Source organism: Carcharhinus amblyrhynchos, chromosome 19 (genome assembly GCF_965287045.1).
Source record: "Carcharhinus amblyrhynchos chromosome 19, sCarAmb.v2.hapA, whole genome shotgun sequence".
In the NCBI taxonomy this organism is placed as follows: domain Eukaryota; kingdom Metazoa; phylum Chordata; class Chondrichthyes; order Carcharhiniformes; family Carcharhinidae; genus Carcharhinus; species Carcharhinus amblyrhynchos.
Window position 1 is genome coordinate 15,093,955 of NC_137342.1, and position 18,688 is coordinate 15,112,642.

The 18,688-nt window shown below is 40.9% G+C and overlaps 1 protein-coding gene across 2 annotated transcripts in view; it reads right to left on the reverse strand.

Moving 5' to 3' along the window:
- The window catches only part of kif21a (kinesin family member 21A), a 153,813-nt gene that overhangs the window by 60,996 nt on the left and 74,129 nt on the right, over nt 1-18,688 (reverse strand). For both annotated transcript variants that reach the window (XM_080207281.1, XM_080207282.1), the window contains exons 12-18: nt 17,299-17,383; nt 17,104-17,218; nt 13,164-13,352; nt 12,683-12,882; nt 11,349-11,456; nt 2,406-2,474; nt 1,405-1,613 (exon numbers count right to left, since the gene is read on the reverse strand). In XM_080207281.1, coding sequence (XP_080063407.1) covers nt 1,405-1,613; nt 2,406-2,474; nt 11,349-11,456; nt 12,683-12,882; nt 13,164-13,352; nt 17,104-17,218; nt 17,299-17,383 — 975 coding nt within the window. The remainder of the gene's footprint in view (nt 1-1,404; nt 1,614-2,405; nt 2,475-11,348; nt 11,457-12,682; nt 12,883-13,163; nt 13,353-17,103; nt 17,219-17,298; nt 17,384-18,688) is intronic.

The window sequence follows — 18,688 nt, forward strand, 5'->3', positions numbered from 1 at the left end:
AGTCAACATGCTGATGCCAAGATTTCAGCCCAAATTCTGGCAACACATATATCATCCATTCCTGATAAAAAATGTGATACAGCAAGATCGACTCTGCAATTTCAGTTGAGTAATTTTTAATAGAACTTTTCTTACTGAGAAGTGCCTGCAAGTATTCGAATTATTTCAGAGGGAGTTTGATGCATTTGCTGGAGAACAGTATCCAAGTATAGAATCATAGAATCCTACAGAGCAAATGGAGGCCATTTGGCCCATCGGGTCTGGACTGACCAGCAAAGCCCTATCCCCATAACCCCATGCATTTATCCTAACTAGTCCCCCTGACACTAACGGGTAATTTAGCATGGCCAATCCATCTAACCTGCACCATCGTTGGACTGTGGGAGGAAACTGGAACACTCAGGAAACTTATGCAGTGACCGCAGCCAGGAATCGAACGCAAGTCCCTGACTCTGAGAAGCAACGGGGCTAATCACTGTGCTGCCCAAAGTAGGTGACCAGTCCACAAAGTGGCTGCAGTAGGTATGGAGTGGTAGCAACTTCAGAAGGTTTGCAGCTCAAGATGATGGAGCAGAGGCTGCACAGTGGGCAAGCTTCAAGTTACATCTTCTGCCAAGTTGGAGATGGATTCCTCCATGCTCCTCATCAGTGACAGGCGGTTGTCTACTAGGCCAATCAATGCACCTGCCTGCATGCAAACCTATTCAGTACTCTCCTGTATGCCATTTTAATGAGGTCCTTAAGAATTGCCTGCTGAAGGAATTGTCCCTAAACTATCCTCAGATGAGCTGGTGAATAAACTATCCTTTTACCCTGGCTTGGTGTAGCCCATCTGTGATTCTCCTAATTCAAAATCTATGCCAATCTCCAAGGTATATGCAGGGTCAGTGTCTGAGCTGATGACTGCTAGGTCAGATCAGTGCGATACTGAGATAACCATATCAGAGACTACAATTTAGAAATGATACACTGAAATTAGGTTCCATCTCTCTAAGTGAGTTGTCTGTCAGATCCTGATGAGGATCAGGGAGTTCCGTGATTTGATCAATGTTTTCTCCTCAGCCACATTGCCTAAAATGGATCAGCTGGTTAGTCACCTTGTGCTGTTAGTGGGATCCTGTTTTATCCTACATTCTCATGTGGATCAACCACAGTGAGAATCCTAAATTATTTTACTCTCTTAAACCCACAACAGGGCCTAAGCTTTCATGAGCACAACCCCCCTGCGTAAAATAAATTCATTAGCACAATATGAACTAAATCCATAAACTGTCTGGATTTATCACATGGTGCATTAAACCATTTTGGGAGATCTGATAATCTAGAAGCTAACAAATACACCGTGTGTGGCTGCTTTGTTCATCATTTGTAAAGTTTAAAGGCTGAAAATTGCACTAAAAGTACCTCATGCCATTTGCTTTGTCTGTTGAACTAGCCAGTGTCCGAGAAGCAAGAGCTTTTCCTTTCTGTGGGCCAGTGGTTGATCGGTCATGTTCATAAATACTCATGTGGGATGGTGGCTCAGAAACAGGGTCTGGTAAGCTCAATTTCCGACTCACACGTCCAGCTACTTTATCTGACATCGGCTTTGACAGTTTTCGAAGGGCTGTAACCTAAAGATAACAATATTGTACACTTTGAGCAAAAAAAATGACTTATAAAAGACTTCAAAACAGATTTTAAACAATTATGGCACAAACGTGATCATAATTATCCAAACGGTTACCAAGCAAACAGTAGGTGTAGTTGCTGGTTTAAATCACATCACCTCTTTAATGCCCAGCATTTCAACATAAAACAGACAACATAAGCCTTGATATATCAACATGGCCATTCGCACTAACAGGATGGACATTGTTGACAGTCTCCAGTCTTATGTCCATAATTCAAATTGAGCCTGTTCCTTCCAACCTGCGTATTTTGCAGACTGTCAAGTTAGTGCACTGACTATCATTCACCTGATGAAGGAGCAGCACTCCAAAAGCTCGTGCTACCAAATAAACCTGTTGGACTTTAACCTGGTGTTGAGACATCTCACTGTAGCTATCACATTTTAGAAATTTGAAGAGCCAAGGTTAATGTAAAATTTACATAAAATTTATTTTTCACAGCCAGAAAATATCAGTAAATATGAATTTAGTAAAAAATTAAAATCCCAGTTGCACCTCATTCAAATGTTTCACGTTGTGAGGCTAATAGCTAACAAGGGGGCAAATGCCCATCAGTTAAATGACTTGCGTCCACAAGGTTTTCAATAGTTCACTCTACTGGCAACGTGCATGTGACTCCAATAATGACCATCAGCGTCAGAGGAATAACGGCAGGAAAAGCTGTCACCATGACTATAAAATCTGAGCCATTATTGTTTTGATTTATACAATTGCAAACAATGAACAATATCTCACCTCCTCAGTTTTTCGTCGTAGGATTATTTCTTGTTGTCGCTTTTTAGCTTCCAAAAGTTTCATTTGATGCTGAAGGAATGAAAAGAAAAAGTAAATTGAAGTGTAAGAGCGAAACTAAAAGGTCCATTACATTTGAATCTTTCCTACTGAAGTAAACAAGGGCATAAAACTATAAAATCAGGAATATGGGGTTATATTTAATTCCCAAATAGTTTAAAAAGTATTACCTTTCTAGGAAATCTTTCACAATTACTGAATGTCTCAAAAGTGCTTAAATTTTGAAGTCAATCATAGTTGTAATGTAGAAAATGTGGCAGCCAATTTATCCACTACATGCTTCCACAAACAGAGATACAATGACATCCAGATAATATTGTAGATTGAAAATATTGGATAGTACACTGGGTAATATCGCCCCTGCTTTCTTTGAAATAGCATATGGAAAATCTTATAAGCACTTGAAAAGATAGATAGGACCCCTCATTAACAACTCATCACAAAGCTTTGACAAAGGGTCACCTGGATTCAAATGTCAACTCCTTTCCCTCCCTATAGATGCTGCCAGACCTGCTGAGATTTTCCAGCATTGGTATCCAAAAGATGTCATCTTCGACAATGCAGCTCTCTCTTGGTATCCTACTGGAATGTCTGTCTCGATTGTTTCTTTGTTCAAGCCCTAAATAGCAGTTGAACATGGAGCCTTCGGATTCAAGAGGCAACTTTGCTATCAATTGAGCATAGCTGGCACCCAAATACATACATATGTTTTTTCATATTTAGGCAATGTTTCCTTATTGTAATAATCTTTTTAAAGTACAGTTTTGCACAAATCTAGTGAGATGAAATATGATATGCAAAGACAATGCCCCACACCTTTTCCTAATGAAGTACCATGGTGTGGCACTTTACATGCAATTACCTGATTAAACCTTTTGTATGTGTGTTCATTATTGTAGTTCTAGATTGGTTCTGAATGAACTACTTTGCTTCTACTTTTGCAGGAACGAGAGTGGGTGAAGGAATGAAAGGTCAAGACTGTGTTCAAAATCCAGGATGAGGGAGGATGTACAAAGTAGATAATAGCCAAATAAACCTAGCTGCAAAGATTCATAAAATCTGAGCATTAATGTTGGGTAATGAGGCTCCTGATTGATGAAAGTTGCCTGCTATTTTGTATTCAACTCAGCAAGTTATCCAGAAAACTCCGTGGGCAACATGCACAAAATGTGTTCATATGCTGGAAGACAGGTACCCCAAATCCCACATGAATAGGAATGCTACATATTTTAACAAAGATGGATCTGCATAATGAGACAAGTGATCTTACACCAACATTTATATTTCTCCACTTATAATTAGAAAATAGAATTCTTTTTGCAATGGCTCTAAGTTGAGGGAATTGTTTTTACACGACAAAATTGACACCTCTAATTTTGCAAGATAATACCATGGGTATACTTCCTCTGTACAAGTTAACTTGAAATGATTTAATGGCTAAATTACAAGCTGAACAAAATAAGCAGCAGCATTCCATTACAAATAACAAAACGCTGAAATTTTGATTAAGCATCATATTTTTATGCTGAAAAGAAACTCCATTTATAGTTGTTTTGGAAAAGGATTTCCATAAGGAAAGAGCGCTAACCTGAATGAAAGTCTCTTTTGACCTTGTCCTTCCCCAATCAGCCTGTTGTAGAATCAATCCATAACAGTAAAGTGACCACTGCATGCGTCGTCACAGCTCAGACACTCAGCAGCTTGTGTGGCACTACAACTGTGCTAAATGGGATAGATTTAGAACAGATCTGGCAGTTCAAAGCTGATCATTCATAAGGCGCCATTGGCCATTATCAGCAACAGAATTATATTCCATTGCAATCTAATCTCATAGGCTGGTGTATCCCTTGCTATCAAGTCGGGTGACCAACTCCAGTTCAATGAGAATAGAAGAACATGACAGCACAAGGCATACTTGAAAACAAGGTGCCACCTGGTTAAGCTTCAACAGAGAATTGAGGCATGGGAAACATTATGAATGATTTTGATCCCATAATCAGTGGAGCAAATCAAAGCTCTATGGTCCTGCCATAACCAGGTACTCGTTTTTATTAGCCAAGACATAGAACATGAGGCGGGGAGGTGAGCAAGTAATTCTGGTCACCACACTATAGGGTGTAATCCTATAGATGCTGCCAGACCTGCTGAGATTTTCCAGGGGGCAGCTCACCATCACCCCCTCGAGGATAAATGCTGGCTGAGCCAGTGATGTCTACATCTCACAAATGAATAAATGAAGGGGGGGGGAGGAATAGGTTTAAATTAAGGGGTAGGAGATTTAGGGGGGGTTTGAGGAAAAACTTTTTCACCCAGGTGGTATGGGGGATCTGGAATTTAGTGCCTGAAAGGGTGGTAGAGACAGGAACCCTTAAAACATTTAAGAAGCATTTAGATAAGCATTTGAAATCCCATAGCACACAAAGCTAAAGTCCAAGTGTTGGAAAACAGGATTAGATTAGGTGTTGGAGGCCTGTGCACACACAATGGACTGAAGATGCCAAAGAACTGAAGATGATTGTGAAAGAAGATACAAAAGCATTTTTTGGAACTAGAGGTTGGAAATTCTCACATGACAATCATTTGGGGAAATTCTAAACAGAAATCCACAGATACCAATTGAGGTTCAGACTGGAGTGCGTATTTAACTCTAACCAATCTATATGCTGAAAGAGATTGCTTTAATGAGACAATTGTAGTTTAAGATGTACTTTGTAATTCATGTTAATCTTAAAATCTGTGTGTAATTGTTAAGTTATAGGGAGAGTAAATGAGTACTGTATCATAATCCAATTTATGTTTCTTTTTTTCTTATTTAAACTATTAGTGGCTCTGACTCTGTTCCTCCATGTTTTTACGTAAAAAGTAAAAGTTACCATCTATTGAGCCAGGGTTCCTTTCTGGGATTTTCCCATCCATTTACAACACCAGCTAGGATTGTTAACATAAGGGTCAAGTCAGGAGTGAGTTGGAATATTTTACACTAGCCTGGATATGTGCAGCTCCAATGACATTTGAGAAGCGCAAAGTCATCTGAGATAAAGCAGATTGCTTGATCGGCAACATGTCTTAAACGTTCAATCCCTCCAGCACAGGTGTAATACTGCAAATTTACATCATGTACAAAACACTCCACTGCAATTTGCCAAGTTTCTTCAACAGCACTTCCCAAACCCACAATCACTACATCCCAGAAGGACATTGCAAGTACATAGGAACACCACCATCTGCAAGTTCCCCTCCAAGTGACACCACAATCTGATTTGAAAATGTATCACTATTCCTTCATAGTCGTTGGGTTGAAATCTCTATCACACAATACTGTTGGGAGTACCAACGCAGCTGACGTTTTAAATAAATGTTCATGTTATATGGGAACAGTTGGCTAGGTCAGCATTTAGTGTGTACTCCTAATTGTTATTGAGAAGATGGTGCTGAGCCACCTTCTTGAACTACTGCAGTTCATGTGGATACACTCACTCAGCATTGTTCGCAAGCTTCAGGATTTCGACCCAGCGACAATAAGAAACAGTGACATATTTCCAAGTCAGGATATTGTATGGCTTAGAGGGAAGCTTGCAATGGTGTTCCCCTGCATGTGCTGGCCTTGTTCTTCTTGGTGTTAAGAGGTTATGGATTTGGAAACTGCCGCCCAAGGAGCCTTGATGAGCTGTTGCAGTGCATCTTATAGATAGTGGACACTTCTGCCACTGTGCAATGGTAGTGGAAGAATAAATGCTTTGCTAATTAAAAGGGCTGCTTTGTCCCAGATGTGTGAGCTTGAGTGTTGTTGGAGCTGCTCTCATCCAGGCAAGTGGAGAGTGTTCTGTCATGCTTCTGATCTGTGCCTTATAAATGGTGGACAGACTTAGGGAGTCAAGCAGTGAGTTATTCGCCAGACATCCCAGCTTCTGACCTGCTCTTGTAACAAAGGAATTCTTGTTCAAGGGGGCAGCTCACCATCACCCCCTCGAGGAGGATAAATGTTGGCTAAGCCAGTGATGTCTACATCTCACAAATGAATAAATAAATACAAAGAAAATGGAAGTGTGCCGGGCAACAAACAACACAATTCCTTTAAGTATATCAGTTTTAGCTGGAGTACCTAGTCAGTTAGTTCCCTACAGTGCTATTTGCAACAGATGGTACCTTGTGGCTTAGAAATGTGATGTCAAAGTCCTGGTACCAAGCTGCTTGATGTGCAATTAGTTGCAAAAAAAAAACCCCAAATGTCACAATTGTCAAGTCTGATGTTCACCTTCTAATCTGAATGTCAAAAGTCATCAATGCAAAATACTGTTATGGTTTTCAGAATTGTGTTTTGCCTTGGTCATCCAAAGAGATTATTTTAACAGAAGGAGACCTTCTTTCATTAATTTATGATTCCCATGTCAACTATTTTCTTTTTTTTATAGTGGTGGTATGGAGTTCCATGCAACAGAAAGTGCTTGCTTTACATATCCAAAGTCTCAGTTAAGGGATTGAGAACTCAAGGTTGCAAACAGCTGCTTGTCTTTCAAATAGGTGAAAATAGGACATACATTATTGACTGAGTAGTGTACACAAGTTCGATTACCAATTTTAGATTGAACAAAACAGTGAGTTAGATTGATCTTTCCTGTTTTTTGGACTGGAACAGATATGGGCACCCCGTGAAACTTCCTGTCTCATATCACAACTGAAAGGACTGACATGCTATTCACATTCACAGCATGCAAAATATTGATGACAAACAGAGGTCTATCTACAGAAACTGCATTTTACTCCGAATATTCCAAAATAGACCTTTGATAATTTTATCTATATATTATGCAACTGTACATTGCATGCAGATCCTGCGCAAAAACACATCATAATTTTACATTGTAAAATAAGCATTCCTAATTGAAATCTCTCAGTTTCTGCAAGTTAGTTGACCATTGCCTGTAATGCCACTAGGTGTTGCTGTCTTATATTTTTCAAGTCAAAATGCTAACAAGTTACATTTTTTCCTTTGTACATAAATATTCATTAAAATGGGCAGGTTACCAATTATATATTTCTGATAATTACTTTTTCACACTAAAATACCTCATTTTAGTCCCTAGATTAAAGGTTTAATTTAAGATGCTCTTACTCTGGGGCAATGATATTAACAACGGAATGCAAAAAACCACGCAATTCCTCCAGTGTGGGAGGTGGCCATTTGGCCCACCCCTCAGCTCTATCCTCATAACCCTGTGCATTTACCATGGCTAATCCACCTAATTTATACACCTTGGGACAGTAAAGGGCAATTTAGCATAGTCAAACCATCTAACCTGCACATCTTCGGACTGTGGGAGAAAATCGGAGCAGCCAGAGGAAACCCACAGAGACAGGGGGAGAATGTGCAAATTCCACAAGAAGTCACCCACATGCTTAGCAATATTACCTCACAGCAGCAAGGACTTGGGTTTGATTCCTGACTGGATGGAGCTTGCACAGGATATGGTAGAGGAGAAGGCCTTGATGGGATGCTCTTTTGGAGAATCAGTGCAGAAGTGATAGGCCGGATGCCTTCTTACTACTCTATGGGATTCTATGGTTCTATGGGTGGTCTTATTTTATAAGAATGCACAAGTGACTTGAGTGTAGGGTCCCTTTAAAAAGTAATTTAAAAGAACCTATTTGAGTGGAGTGCCCCAGGGATCTGTTCTAGGACCCTTGCTGTTTGTCATTTTCATAAATGACCTGGATGAGGAAGTGGAGGGATGGGTAAGTAAGTTCGCTGATGACACGAAGGTCGGTGGTGTTGTGGATGGTCTGGAAGGATGTCAAAAGTTGCAGCAGGACATAAATAGGATGCAGGACTGGGCGGAGAAGTGGCAGATGGACTTCAACGCGGATAAATGCGTAGTCGTCCATTTTGGCAGAACCAACGGGATGAACGAGTACACTATCAAGGGCAGGAGTCTTAGTAGTGTTGAAGAGCAGAAGGATCTTGGGGTCCGGGTCCACAGGACTCTTAAATCGGCCTCGCAGGTGGAAGAGGTGGTCAAGAAGGCGTATGGTGTACTGGCCTTCATTAATCGAGGGATTGAGTTCAGGAGTCGGGAGGTAATGCTGCAACTTTATAAGACCCTTGTCAGGCCTCATTTGGAGTACTGTGCGCAGTTCTGGTCGCCTCACTATAGGAAAGACGTAGAAGCTATTGAAAGGGTACAGAGGAGATTTACAAGGATGTTGCCTGGACTGGGAGGCATGCCTTATGAAGTTAGGTTGAGGGAGCTGGGTCTCTTTTCCCTGGAGAGACGAAGGTTGAGAGGCGACCTGATAGAGGTTTATAAAATGTTGAGAGGAATGGATAGGGTGGATTCTCAGAGGCTATTTCCCCGGGTTGAAATGGTCGCTACGAGAGGACACAGATTTAAGGTGCGGGGAGGAAAGTACAGAAGTGATGTTAGGGGTAAGTTTTTCACTCAGAGGGTGGTGAGTGAGTGGAATTGGCTGCCGTCAGTGGTGGTGGAGGCGAACTCGCTGGGGTCTTTTAAAGGACTTCTGGATGAGTATATGGGGTTTTATGGGATAGGGGGTTATAGATAGATGTTGATGTGATCGGCACAACTCGTGGGCCGAAGGGCCTGTTTGTGTAGTGTTCTATGTTATATGAATGTAGGAGTTTTTGGGTTGCTGCATAATCGCATGGCTGAGGGGGAAAACTGCAAGTCACTTAATTTAGAATGTGTTCTGCTAATCTTGATTAGAATGCTTACACTATTCAATAGCTGTTAGAGGAACAGGTAAAGTTTTGAGATCTTTGCCAGGAAGAATTTTAGATGAAATTGTTTTGCCAAGCGGTTATAATGTTACAATTCTATGGGGGTCGTTAACTTCTTATAATGGACATAGTATTTACAATCTTAATCACAGTCGTTAACAAAGTAGCAGCTGACACTTATTCAATCTCAACTCCACATTAGTTTCAGACAAAGAGTAGAGTATTCAGAGAACATGCTACAAACACCCTTTTGTAAGAGAACGGCATCTCAGTGAGCAATACCATTGGACATCTATTAGAATACTAAAAATCCTTACACAGATTTGTACTTGCTGTTCACACACTTTACTTTCAGGTTGAAAGTTTTTTTGACAACACATTGTCAATGTTTAATTTGTGATGCATTGTTAAAATTTTAGATGTAAACATTTAGGATGGGAATGCCAATGTATTTGTTGACATTGTTGTAGGTTTCTCACCATTAGGCCCTTCAAGAATCCTACTTCTTAGCTCCGTTACTTGGTGATGATTGGTTCCTCTGCGCCTGGGTTTCAAATAAACCTTGAACACTAATCCTTCGTCTACCCAAATATTTAATTAGCTCTCACTTTAACTCTGGTCTATAGTTCTCATGCTGTCTGGTTCAAGTTGCAGCTCAAAAGTCAGCCCCTGGTCTTCATCAGATTTTGAAACTCAGGGGCTTCCATGACTGCACTCTTGTACGAAATTGCTCCTAGTTCCTCTTCATGTCCCATGCACGCATCCATTACTTCACCGCATATTTTTTTCTTACCATCTTCTAATCAGAGCACCAATAGTTTTCCGATCCTTGCCATTATCTTCTCTCTCTACCATATGTCACACATCCCCACATCTCCTTCTAGCAGGCATCTCAGATGTGCCTCTGAAAAATGTGACCTAATACCTTGAATCCCTTCATTCATCCAAATAACAGCAGCCAGCTACAGATAAGATATATCCCAAATCATTCATGCCCAGTGCTCTCTTACCAATTATCACCTTCAAGATCATTCTTTCTCCGCTGTTTTATCTCTCTCCCCTGCTGATTCTTATCATATTGCTCACTTGTCAGACAATGGCAGTTTCACAAAATACTGTATTCATCACTACATCGCTTTATCGCTTCAAAAGGAGACTGCACGTCAAAAAGGAAGAGGCTAAAGAGCTAGAGGAGGAAGGGACTTAAAGTCATACAGTAATAGATAAACAGAAGACAGAGAAGGCAAAAAACTATGTGCAGAAAGCCGAGCAGAACACACAAACTTACAAAGAACATCACAGATTTCTCCACTACATACTAACATTCATCTTAGCTTCAATTTCAATTGTAAGCTGCATTTCATAGGTCAACTTAAATAATGGCAATACCCTACCTCAAAACTTACTAACATGTGGCTCTCCAAATTCAGACGAGATGGTCACCAACTCTTGTAAATAACTAAACTCTTGACTTAACCTGTGGCATTGCTCATGTTATCAGCTAGCAATGTTAATGTCACAACTTGTATTAGTTAACCAATCAAATTATGAAAAGTGTCACTATATTTTGAGTACGAACCAACCTGTGCATGAAAACTTAGAACAATGTCTAACATTAGTTGTAACTGTACAATTGGATAGCGCCTGCTGAATAATCCTGTGAGAGCTAAGAATTACACTACATCCCATTTTAAGATTATCAGTCAGGCTTGAAGTATACCTTACTCAAGCTTGTTCCAAGCTATACATACTTATATACAGGGATCTGTCCCATGCAGGCAAAAGGGACATGTCCAGGCATTGCAACTTATTTCAATTAAACAAAACCTGGGGGACATTGGTGCGCTGGTGTATTCTCCATGGCAACACTGCAACCTGTTAACCTATCAGCATCCTTTTCTCATGTCGTACAACGTCTTGCTCCATTTGGTATTCTTGCATCTATCCTGTTGAGCGTCTAACAAAGAAGTTCAACAGCTGTCTCTTTACATCAATAGGACTCAAATATGAGAGATTCAATATCAAAGGAAAAATGCAAAGGCTTACTCCCATTTCTGTAATGGGATTAGAAATAATGCCACAGCTTCATCTTAGTACTATTGGCATTGAACAATCAGTACATTAATATTCTGGAAAACGTCAATGCTCACTTCTTGCTTGCGCTGCTCCTTCTTCAGTTGAGCAATTTCTCGGTTTCTCCTAGATTCTGTCATGCGAGCTCGTTCTTGTTCTTCCTTCATTTGTTTCATTAAACGGACCTTCAGAAACAACAGGTAGACATTATGTATTGTTTTTTAAAATCATATTTATAAAACTTTTTCTATGGTATTCTTAATAAAGATGATTAACCAAGATGGCAAAGATTTACAGTTTTACTTGCAATTAAATAAGACAGTTTGAAAAGCAAATTCTCCCAGTAGTTGAGGCAAATGTGTTATTTTGCAAGATAATATTGCTTAATTCATAAAGTACGATACAGTAATCAACACCAAAGCTGTAGCTTAAAGTGTATGCACCTGTAAAGGACAGTAAACAGTATTATTTTGTTGATGAGACAAGAAAATACAAGTTCATTGCCTCCGGTGTCCCACATGGCAAGGATCTCTCAAATTACACATGCCCATCAAATCAATCCACTCAAAATCCAGGTACTTTCCACAGGAAAAGACAGCAATAGAAGAAAAGTTCTCCCATCAATTGCTTTTTGAAATTGTGCCAGACAGCTCCAAAACTGCACAGGTTTTAGCTTACTCCTCAGCTAGTGAGATACAGACTCAACCGAACAAAGTCTTGTCCAATTTTCTGACAATATCCAAAAATACCTGCAACACAAGCATTTCTTAATTGATAGGTATAATCTATCAAGATGTAGATAGTGATAGTTTGTGAACTAGGGATCATAGTTTGAGGATATGGGGTAAACCTTTTAGGACTGAGGCAAGAGAAATTTCTTCACACAGAGCAGTGATTCTCTGGGTTTCACTACCACTAAGTAGTTGAGGCCAAAACGTACGATTTCAAGAGGAAATTAGACATAGCTCTTGTGGCTAAAGGGATCAAGGAATATGGGGGAGGGAAGGTGGGATCAGGATATTGAATTTGACAATCAGCCATGATCATAATGAATGACGAAGCAGGCTCGAAGGGCCAAATGGCCTACTCCTGCTTTTAGTTTATATTTTTGTGATATTTTAGTATTCACTAACTGGCACCAATATTCAAATTGTGGGACATAGACACTATTTCTTAAAATTTTAATCTTTGATTCCGTTCTGTTCCTTTAAAAGGCACTGTTTCAGTTAAGTGAGAAAATGATCTTGGGCATTCATCAATGCTACTTAATGTTTGAGCTGGTGAAGGTTAACGCTTCATAAGCTAAGGTCCCTCTCTCCCTGCAAGTTCTCTTTTCAAGATACCAAGCTGACAATTTAAATTTGCATTGCAACTTATTTTATGCTCATCATTAGCAAGACATAATTTGTACCTTGGTTTTCTTCATTTCTCCCACTTCCTGCTGTAGTTTCCTCAACTGTTTCTCATATTGTGCTTGATTTTTAAGCAAACGGGCATGTTCCTTTTGGGCAGCATGTAACTTCTGCAATTGTTTATTCATGACTTGAAGTTTCTTTTCATATTCTGATTTAATTTTATTTGCTTTTTCTTCAGAACAAGATTCCATTGAACCTAAAACACCCACAATTTTCAATTTAACAGAATTCAACAGGCAAAAGCTAAACACAAAGGATAATTTTTGCTGTATTTATGGTTATACAATTCTGTGAAATTTATTAATGTTAATTTGGGTGTTGATACAACCAATGTTGCTATTGCTTAAAGTAAAGGCAATAAAATGCCAAACAGAACAATAAAGGTTTCCATAATTAGGAAAATGTCATTACTGAAAAGAAAAAACTATTTTTAAGTTCTAAACACATTCAGAATTACCAACAGCATAATTATTATACCAAGATTTTGTAGAACACGATCTCTCTCCAACTGGGTGTCACGAATTTTATTTTGCAGCATCATTAATTTTTCTTCATACTGCTGTTTTAGTGTCTGAAGCCGCCGCTGGCTATTTTCCAGTTCATCAATTAGCTTCTGTTTAATTGCTATTTCACAGGTTATGTTAGCCAGATCTGCCTGGAAATTAGCTTTTAAGAAAAATATATAATTAGATGCTTAAAAGAGTACAGAAATTCTCCATTTCATTTTCATGAGTTTATTATTAAAGGAAAGTGTTCTAATATACATTCCCTGATGGAAAGGAACATTCCCAAACTTGTAACTAGCTGCTTTCACAAGCCATCACAGAATCAAACACTATTCAAAGCACTTCAGCCCTTTTCCCGAAAAAAATTTATTTGCCAATTGCAAACAGAGCCATCAACCCAATGCCTCTTCATCATACCCTTTAATAGTTCAAATTTCTAATTACGCAGTGGTCTAAATGGAGGGATTATTTATTTCAGCTTTAATGACTGGTTATGGAACTATGTTTGAACATAAGAACATAAGAACATAAGAAATAGGAGCAGGAGTAGGCCATCCAGCCCTTCGAGCCTGCCCCGCCATTCAATAAGATCATGGCTGATCTGTCGCTGCTCAGTTCCACTTTCCCGCCCTCTCCCCATAACCCTTAATCCCCTCTCTTATCAAAAACCCATCAACCCGCGTCTTAAAAATATTTAGCGAGGCAGCCTCCACCACTTCAACGGGAAGAGAATTCCAGAGATTCACCACCCTTTGAGTGAAGAAGTTCCTCCTCAACTCCGTTCTAAACCGCCCCCCTTTTATCTTGAGGCTGTGCCCCCTAGTCCTATTGTCTTTTTTGAGCGGGAAGAGTCTTTCCACCTCTATCCTATCCATCCCATTCATCATCTTATACGTCTCAATGAGATCTCCCCTCATTCTTCTAAACTCTAACGAGTACAAGCCCAGTTTATTCAGCCTCTCCTCATAGCTCAACCCCCTCAACTCCGGTATCAGCCTAGTAAACCTCCTCTGCACTCCCTCCAAGGGGCTGATTGTGGACAAGTCCCCAGGACCGGATGGAATGCATCCGAGCGTTCTGAAAGAAATGGCGGCGGTGATAGTGGATGCCTTGGTGGTTATTTTCCAAACGTCGCTGGATTCCGGGGAAGTGCCGGATGATTGGAAAACGGCTAATGTTACGCCGTTGTTTAAGAAGGGTGCCAGGCAAAAGGCGGGGAATTATAGGCCGGTTAGTTTAACGTCTGTGGTAGGTAAAATGTTAGAATCTGTCATTAAGGAGGAAATTGCAAAGCATCTTGAAGGGAATTGCTTGATAGAGCAGACGCAGCACGGTTTCATTAAAGGGAAGTCGTGTCTGACAAATTTACTGGAGTTCTATGAGGATGTGTCTAGGGCGGTGGATAGAGGAGAGCCGGTGGATGTGGTCTTTCTTGATTTTCAGAAGGCGTTTGACAAAATGCCTCACAAGAGGTTATTGCAGAAGGTCGAGGGACATGGAGTTGGGGGTAGGGTGTTAGCGTGGATAGAGGATTGGTTGTCAAATAGGAGGCAGAGAGTGGGGGTCAACGGGTGTTATTCGGATTGGCGGATGGTGACTAGTGGAGTGCCCCAGGGGTCGGTGCTGGGGCCTCAGCTTTTTACCATTTATATAGATGATCTGGAGGAGTGAACCGAGTGTAGAGTGTCGAAATTTGCTGATGACACCAAGATTGGGGGAACGGCAAATTGTGCGGAGGGTGTGGAGAGTCTGCAGAAGGATCTAGATAGGCTGGGTGTTAGCGTGGATAGAGGATTGGTTGTCAAATAGGAGGCAGAGAGTGGGGGTCAACGGGTGCTATTCGGATTGGCGGATGGTGACTAGTGGAGTGCCCCAGGGGTCGGTGCTGGGGCCTCAGCTTTTTACCATTTATATAGATGATCTGGAGGAGTGAACCGAGTGTAGAGTGTCGAAATTTGCTGATGACACCAAGATTGGGGGAACGGCAAATTGTGCGGAGGGAGAGTCTGCAGAAGGATCTAGATAGGCTGGGCGAATGGGCCAGGAAATGGCAAATGGAATTTAATGTTGGCAAGTGTGAGGTGGTCCACTTTGGTAGGAAAAATGGTAGGAAGGACTATTACTTACGAGGCGAAAAACTGCAGCAGGCGACGGTGCAGAGGGACCTCAGGGTCCTTGTGCATGAGTTGCAAAAACCCTTGCATGATAAAAAATTCTCCCAATTTTCCCATTAGGACTCATTGTGCTTCCTCATGACAAATTCAACAGTGGGAGTAATTCATTTTTCCAAATTGCAAACACTTCCATTAGACCCAGTCTTAATGTTCTCTACTACAGTAAATACATCAGCTATTCAGGTCTACTGTAACTGCATCCTCTCAATTCAGGCATATTCTTAATAAATCTAATCTATATCTTTCCCACGACTCCTTTTTTTTTGAACAATGCGATTCCTCAAAACTGCATATAAAACTTCAATTCTACCATAACAATGTATTGAGTGATTCATCAATGCACGGACTTTGAATGCAAAGTTTCCACGTAAAATAAACTGCAGGACCAAAAGAAACCCCATAACTTTCAGAAAAGCAAATTACTGGAATCTTAAACCAAGTGCAAAAATGCTGGAAAATCTCAGCAGGTCTGGCAGCATCTGTGAGGAGAGAAAAGAGGGCTGGCATTGAGTCCAGATGACCCTTTGTCAAAGGTAAAAGGCATAGAAAGCGGGAGATATTTATACTGCAAAGTGAGGGAATGAAAGATGAGTCATAGCCACTGAAACCAGGCAAAAGACTGCCAATGGCAGTCCACAAAGAGAATAATGGGTGTGAATGGCCAAATGGCAGAGAAACTAAAATGAGAGGGTAAGCTGTGACAGATGAAGATGTTGGGGGCAGGGGGGGAGCGATGAATGGGACAGAGGTAAAATTTAGAAAAGGGGGAAAAACTGCATGGGAAGGGGGATAAAGTAAGGGGAAAGAGTTGCAGGGTGCGGGGGGCGGGGGGAAGTAAAATGATAAAGAAATAAAAGGTAGAGAGTAATGTTCTCCCTAGGGCCTTTTATGATTTTACCTATTACAGTTCCATTTTTAAACAAAAGGTTTGCGCATATGCACTTATAGATCTCCGCTATTCCACTGGAAGGGAAATACCAGTTGTCTGCACCTAGCTTTAGCAATTAGATTTTTGGTGCAAGCGGTTGTAGTTTGCTGGGAGGATTCAGTATTGCAACATTTCTTGTGGAAAGTTGGATCTAATACTTCAATTGAAAGCACACATGACATTTGGACATCAGAGAAATGGAGGTGGAATGGGAGCAATCCAGACAATGACATTGATCAGCACACAAATACGAAAATGGAATCAGTTTTGAAGCAAATGAGGAGTGATGCCAGAGCTGAAACCACACGAGGTTTAAAATTAATCCCCCTCAAGGAAAAATCATATACTAAGATTCAAAGCAACACATAATTAATCCCCCATCACCCCCACTATTGTTGGGGAGAAAAGCTTGAGTCTACAAGCACCAACTAAGATGACAGCAGCTCCGTCTCGGAGTGAGGCAGTAATTAGTATAGCTTGCAGGAGAGGTAGGTTATCCTAATGCTTATCTTTTAAATTGAATTGAGCGATTTCTATGACTGCATGGAGGCTCAAGAAAGAACAACAGCAGACAAGGACAAAGTATGAATTAAATGAAAATGATGAATAAACAAACTTAAAATCAGGAAATTCAAGATTTTTTTCCTATTATTTTCTGAAATGTTTGAGTCATTTGAAAATATTGAACTTGATGGTTTTAAAAGGAAATTCTAAGAATCAAAAACTTTGATTAGTAGATTGATACCCATACCAAGATCCGACTAACCTACTTTTAATAAGTAATAAAAAATGCATGTTAAAAGCATTACCTTCCTCATCTAGCTCAGAGTCAGAATCATCTGAACTTTCACTTATTTCTAAGTCATCCTCTTCAGCATCCTCTTCTTCACCTTCTTCATGATCACTGCATTCCTGGCCCTCTTCCTTTAAAAGTGATTTTTTTCAGTCATTTACACTTGAATTGTCAAGTTCAAATAATTTTAATTATTTAAACCTTTACTTACCTCTTCTAAGTCATTCTTCTCTTTTTCCTCTGTGCTTTTCTCTTCAACCTTTTGGCCTTCATCAAGATTCTCTTCTTTGATTATACTGTGCAAAACAACATTATAAAATAATTATGTTTCCTTAGTTAAAAATTGTATCAGAACATAAGAACATAAGAAACAGGAGCAGGAGTAGGCCATCTAGCCCCTCGAGCCTGCCCCGCCATTCAATAAGATCATGGCTGATCTGTCGTGTCTCAGTTCCACATTCCCGCCCTCTCCCCATAACCCTTAATCCCCTTGCCTATCAAAAACCTATCAACCCGCGTCTTAAATATATTTAGCGAGGCAGCCTCCACCACTTCAGCGGGCAGAGAATTCCAGAAATTCACCACCCTTTGAGTGAAGAAGTTCCTCCTCAACTCTGTTCTAAACCACCCCCCCTTTATCTTGAGGCTGTGCCCTCTAGTCCTACTGTCCTTTCTGAGCGGGAAGAGCCTCTCCACCTCTATCCTATCCATCCCATTCATCATCTTATATGTCTCAATGAGATCTCCCCTCATTCTTCTAAACTCTAACGAGTACAAGCCTACTTTATTCAGCCTCTCCTCATGGTTCAACCCCCACAACTCCGGTATCAGCCTAGTAAACCTCCTCTGCACTCCCTCCAAGGCCAAAATATCCTTGCGTAAGTGCGGCGCCCAAAACTGCACACAGTACTCCAGCTGCAGCCTCACCAGTGCCCTACACAGCTGCAGCAAGACCTCCCTACTTTTATATTCAATCCCCCTCGCTATGAAGGCCAGCATCCCATTCGCCTTCCTGACCACCTGCTGCACCTGCAGGCTGGGTTTTTGCGACTCATGCACAAGGACCCCGAGGTCCCTCTGCACCGTCGCATGCTGCAGTTTTTCGCCATGTAAGTAATAGTCCTTCCTACCATTATTCCTACCAAAGTGGACAACTTCACACTTGCAAACATTAAATTCCATTTGCCAGTTCCTGGCCCATTCGCCCAGCCTATGTAGATCCTTCTGCAGACTCTCCACACCCTCCGCACAATTTGCCGTTCCACCATTCTTGGTGTCATCAGCAAATTTCGACACTATACACTCGGTTCCCTCCTCCAGATCACCTATATAAATGGTAAATAGCTGAGGCCCCAGCACCGACCCCTGGGGCACTCCACTAGTCACCAACCGCCAATCCGAATAGCACCCATTGACCCCCACTCTCTGCCTCCTATTTAACAGCCAATCCCCTATCCATGCTAACACCCTACCCCCAACTCCATGCCCCCTGACCTTCTGTAATAACCTCGTGAGGCACCTTATCAAACACCTTCTGAAAATCAAGAAACACCACATCCACTGGCTCTCCTTTATCCACCGCCCCTCCTCTATCCACCGCC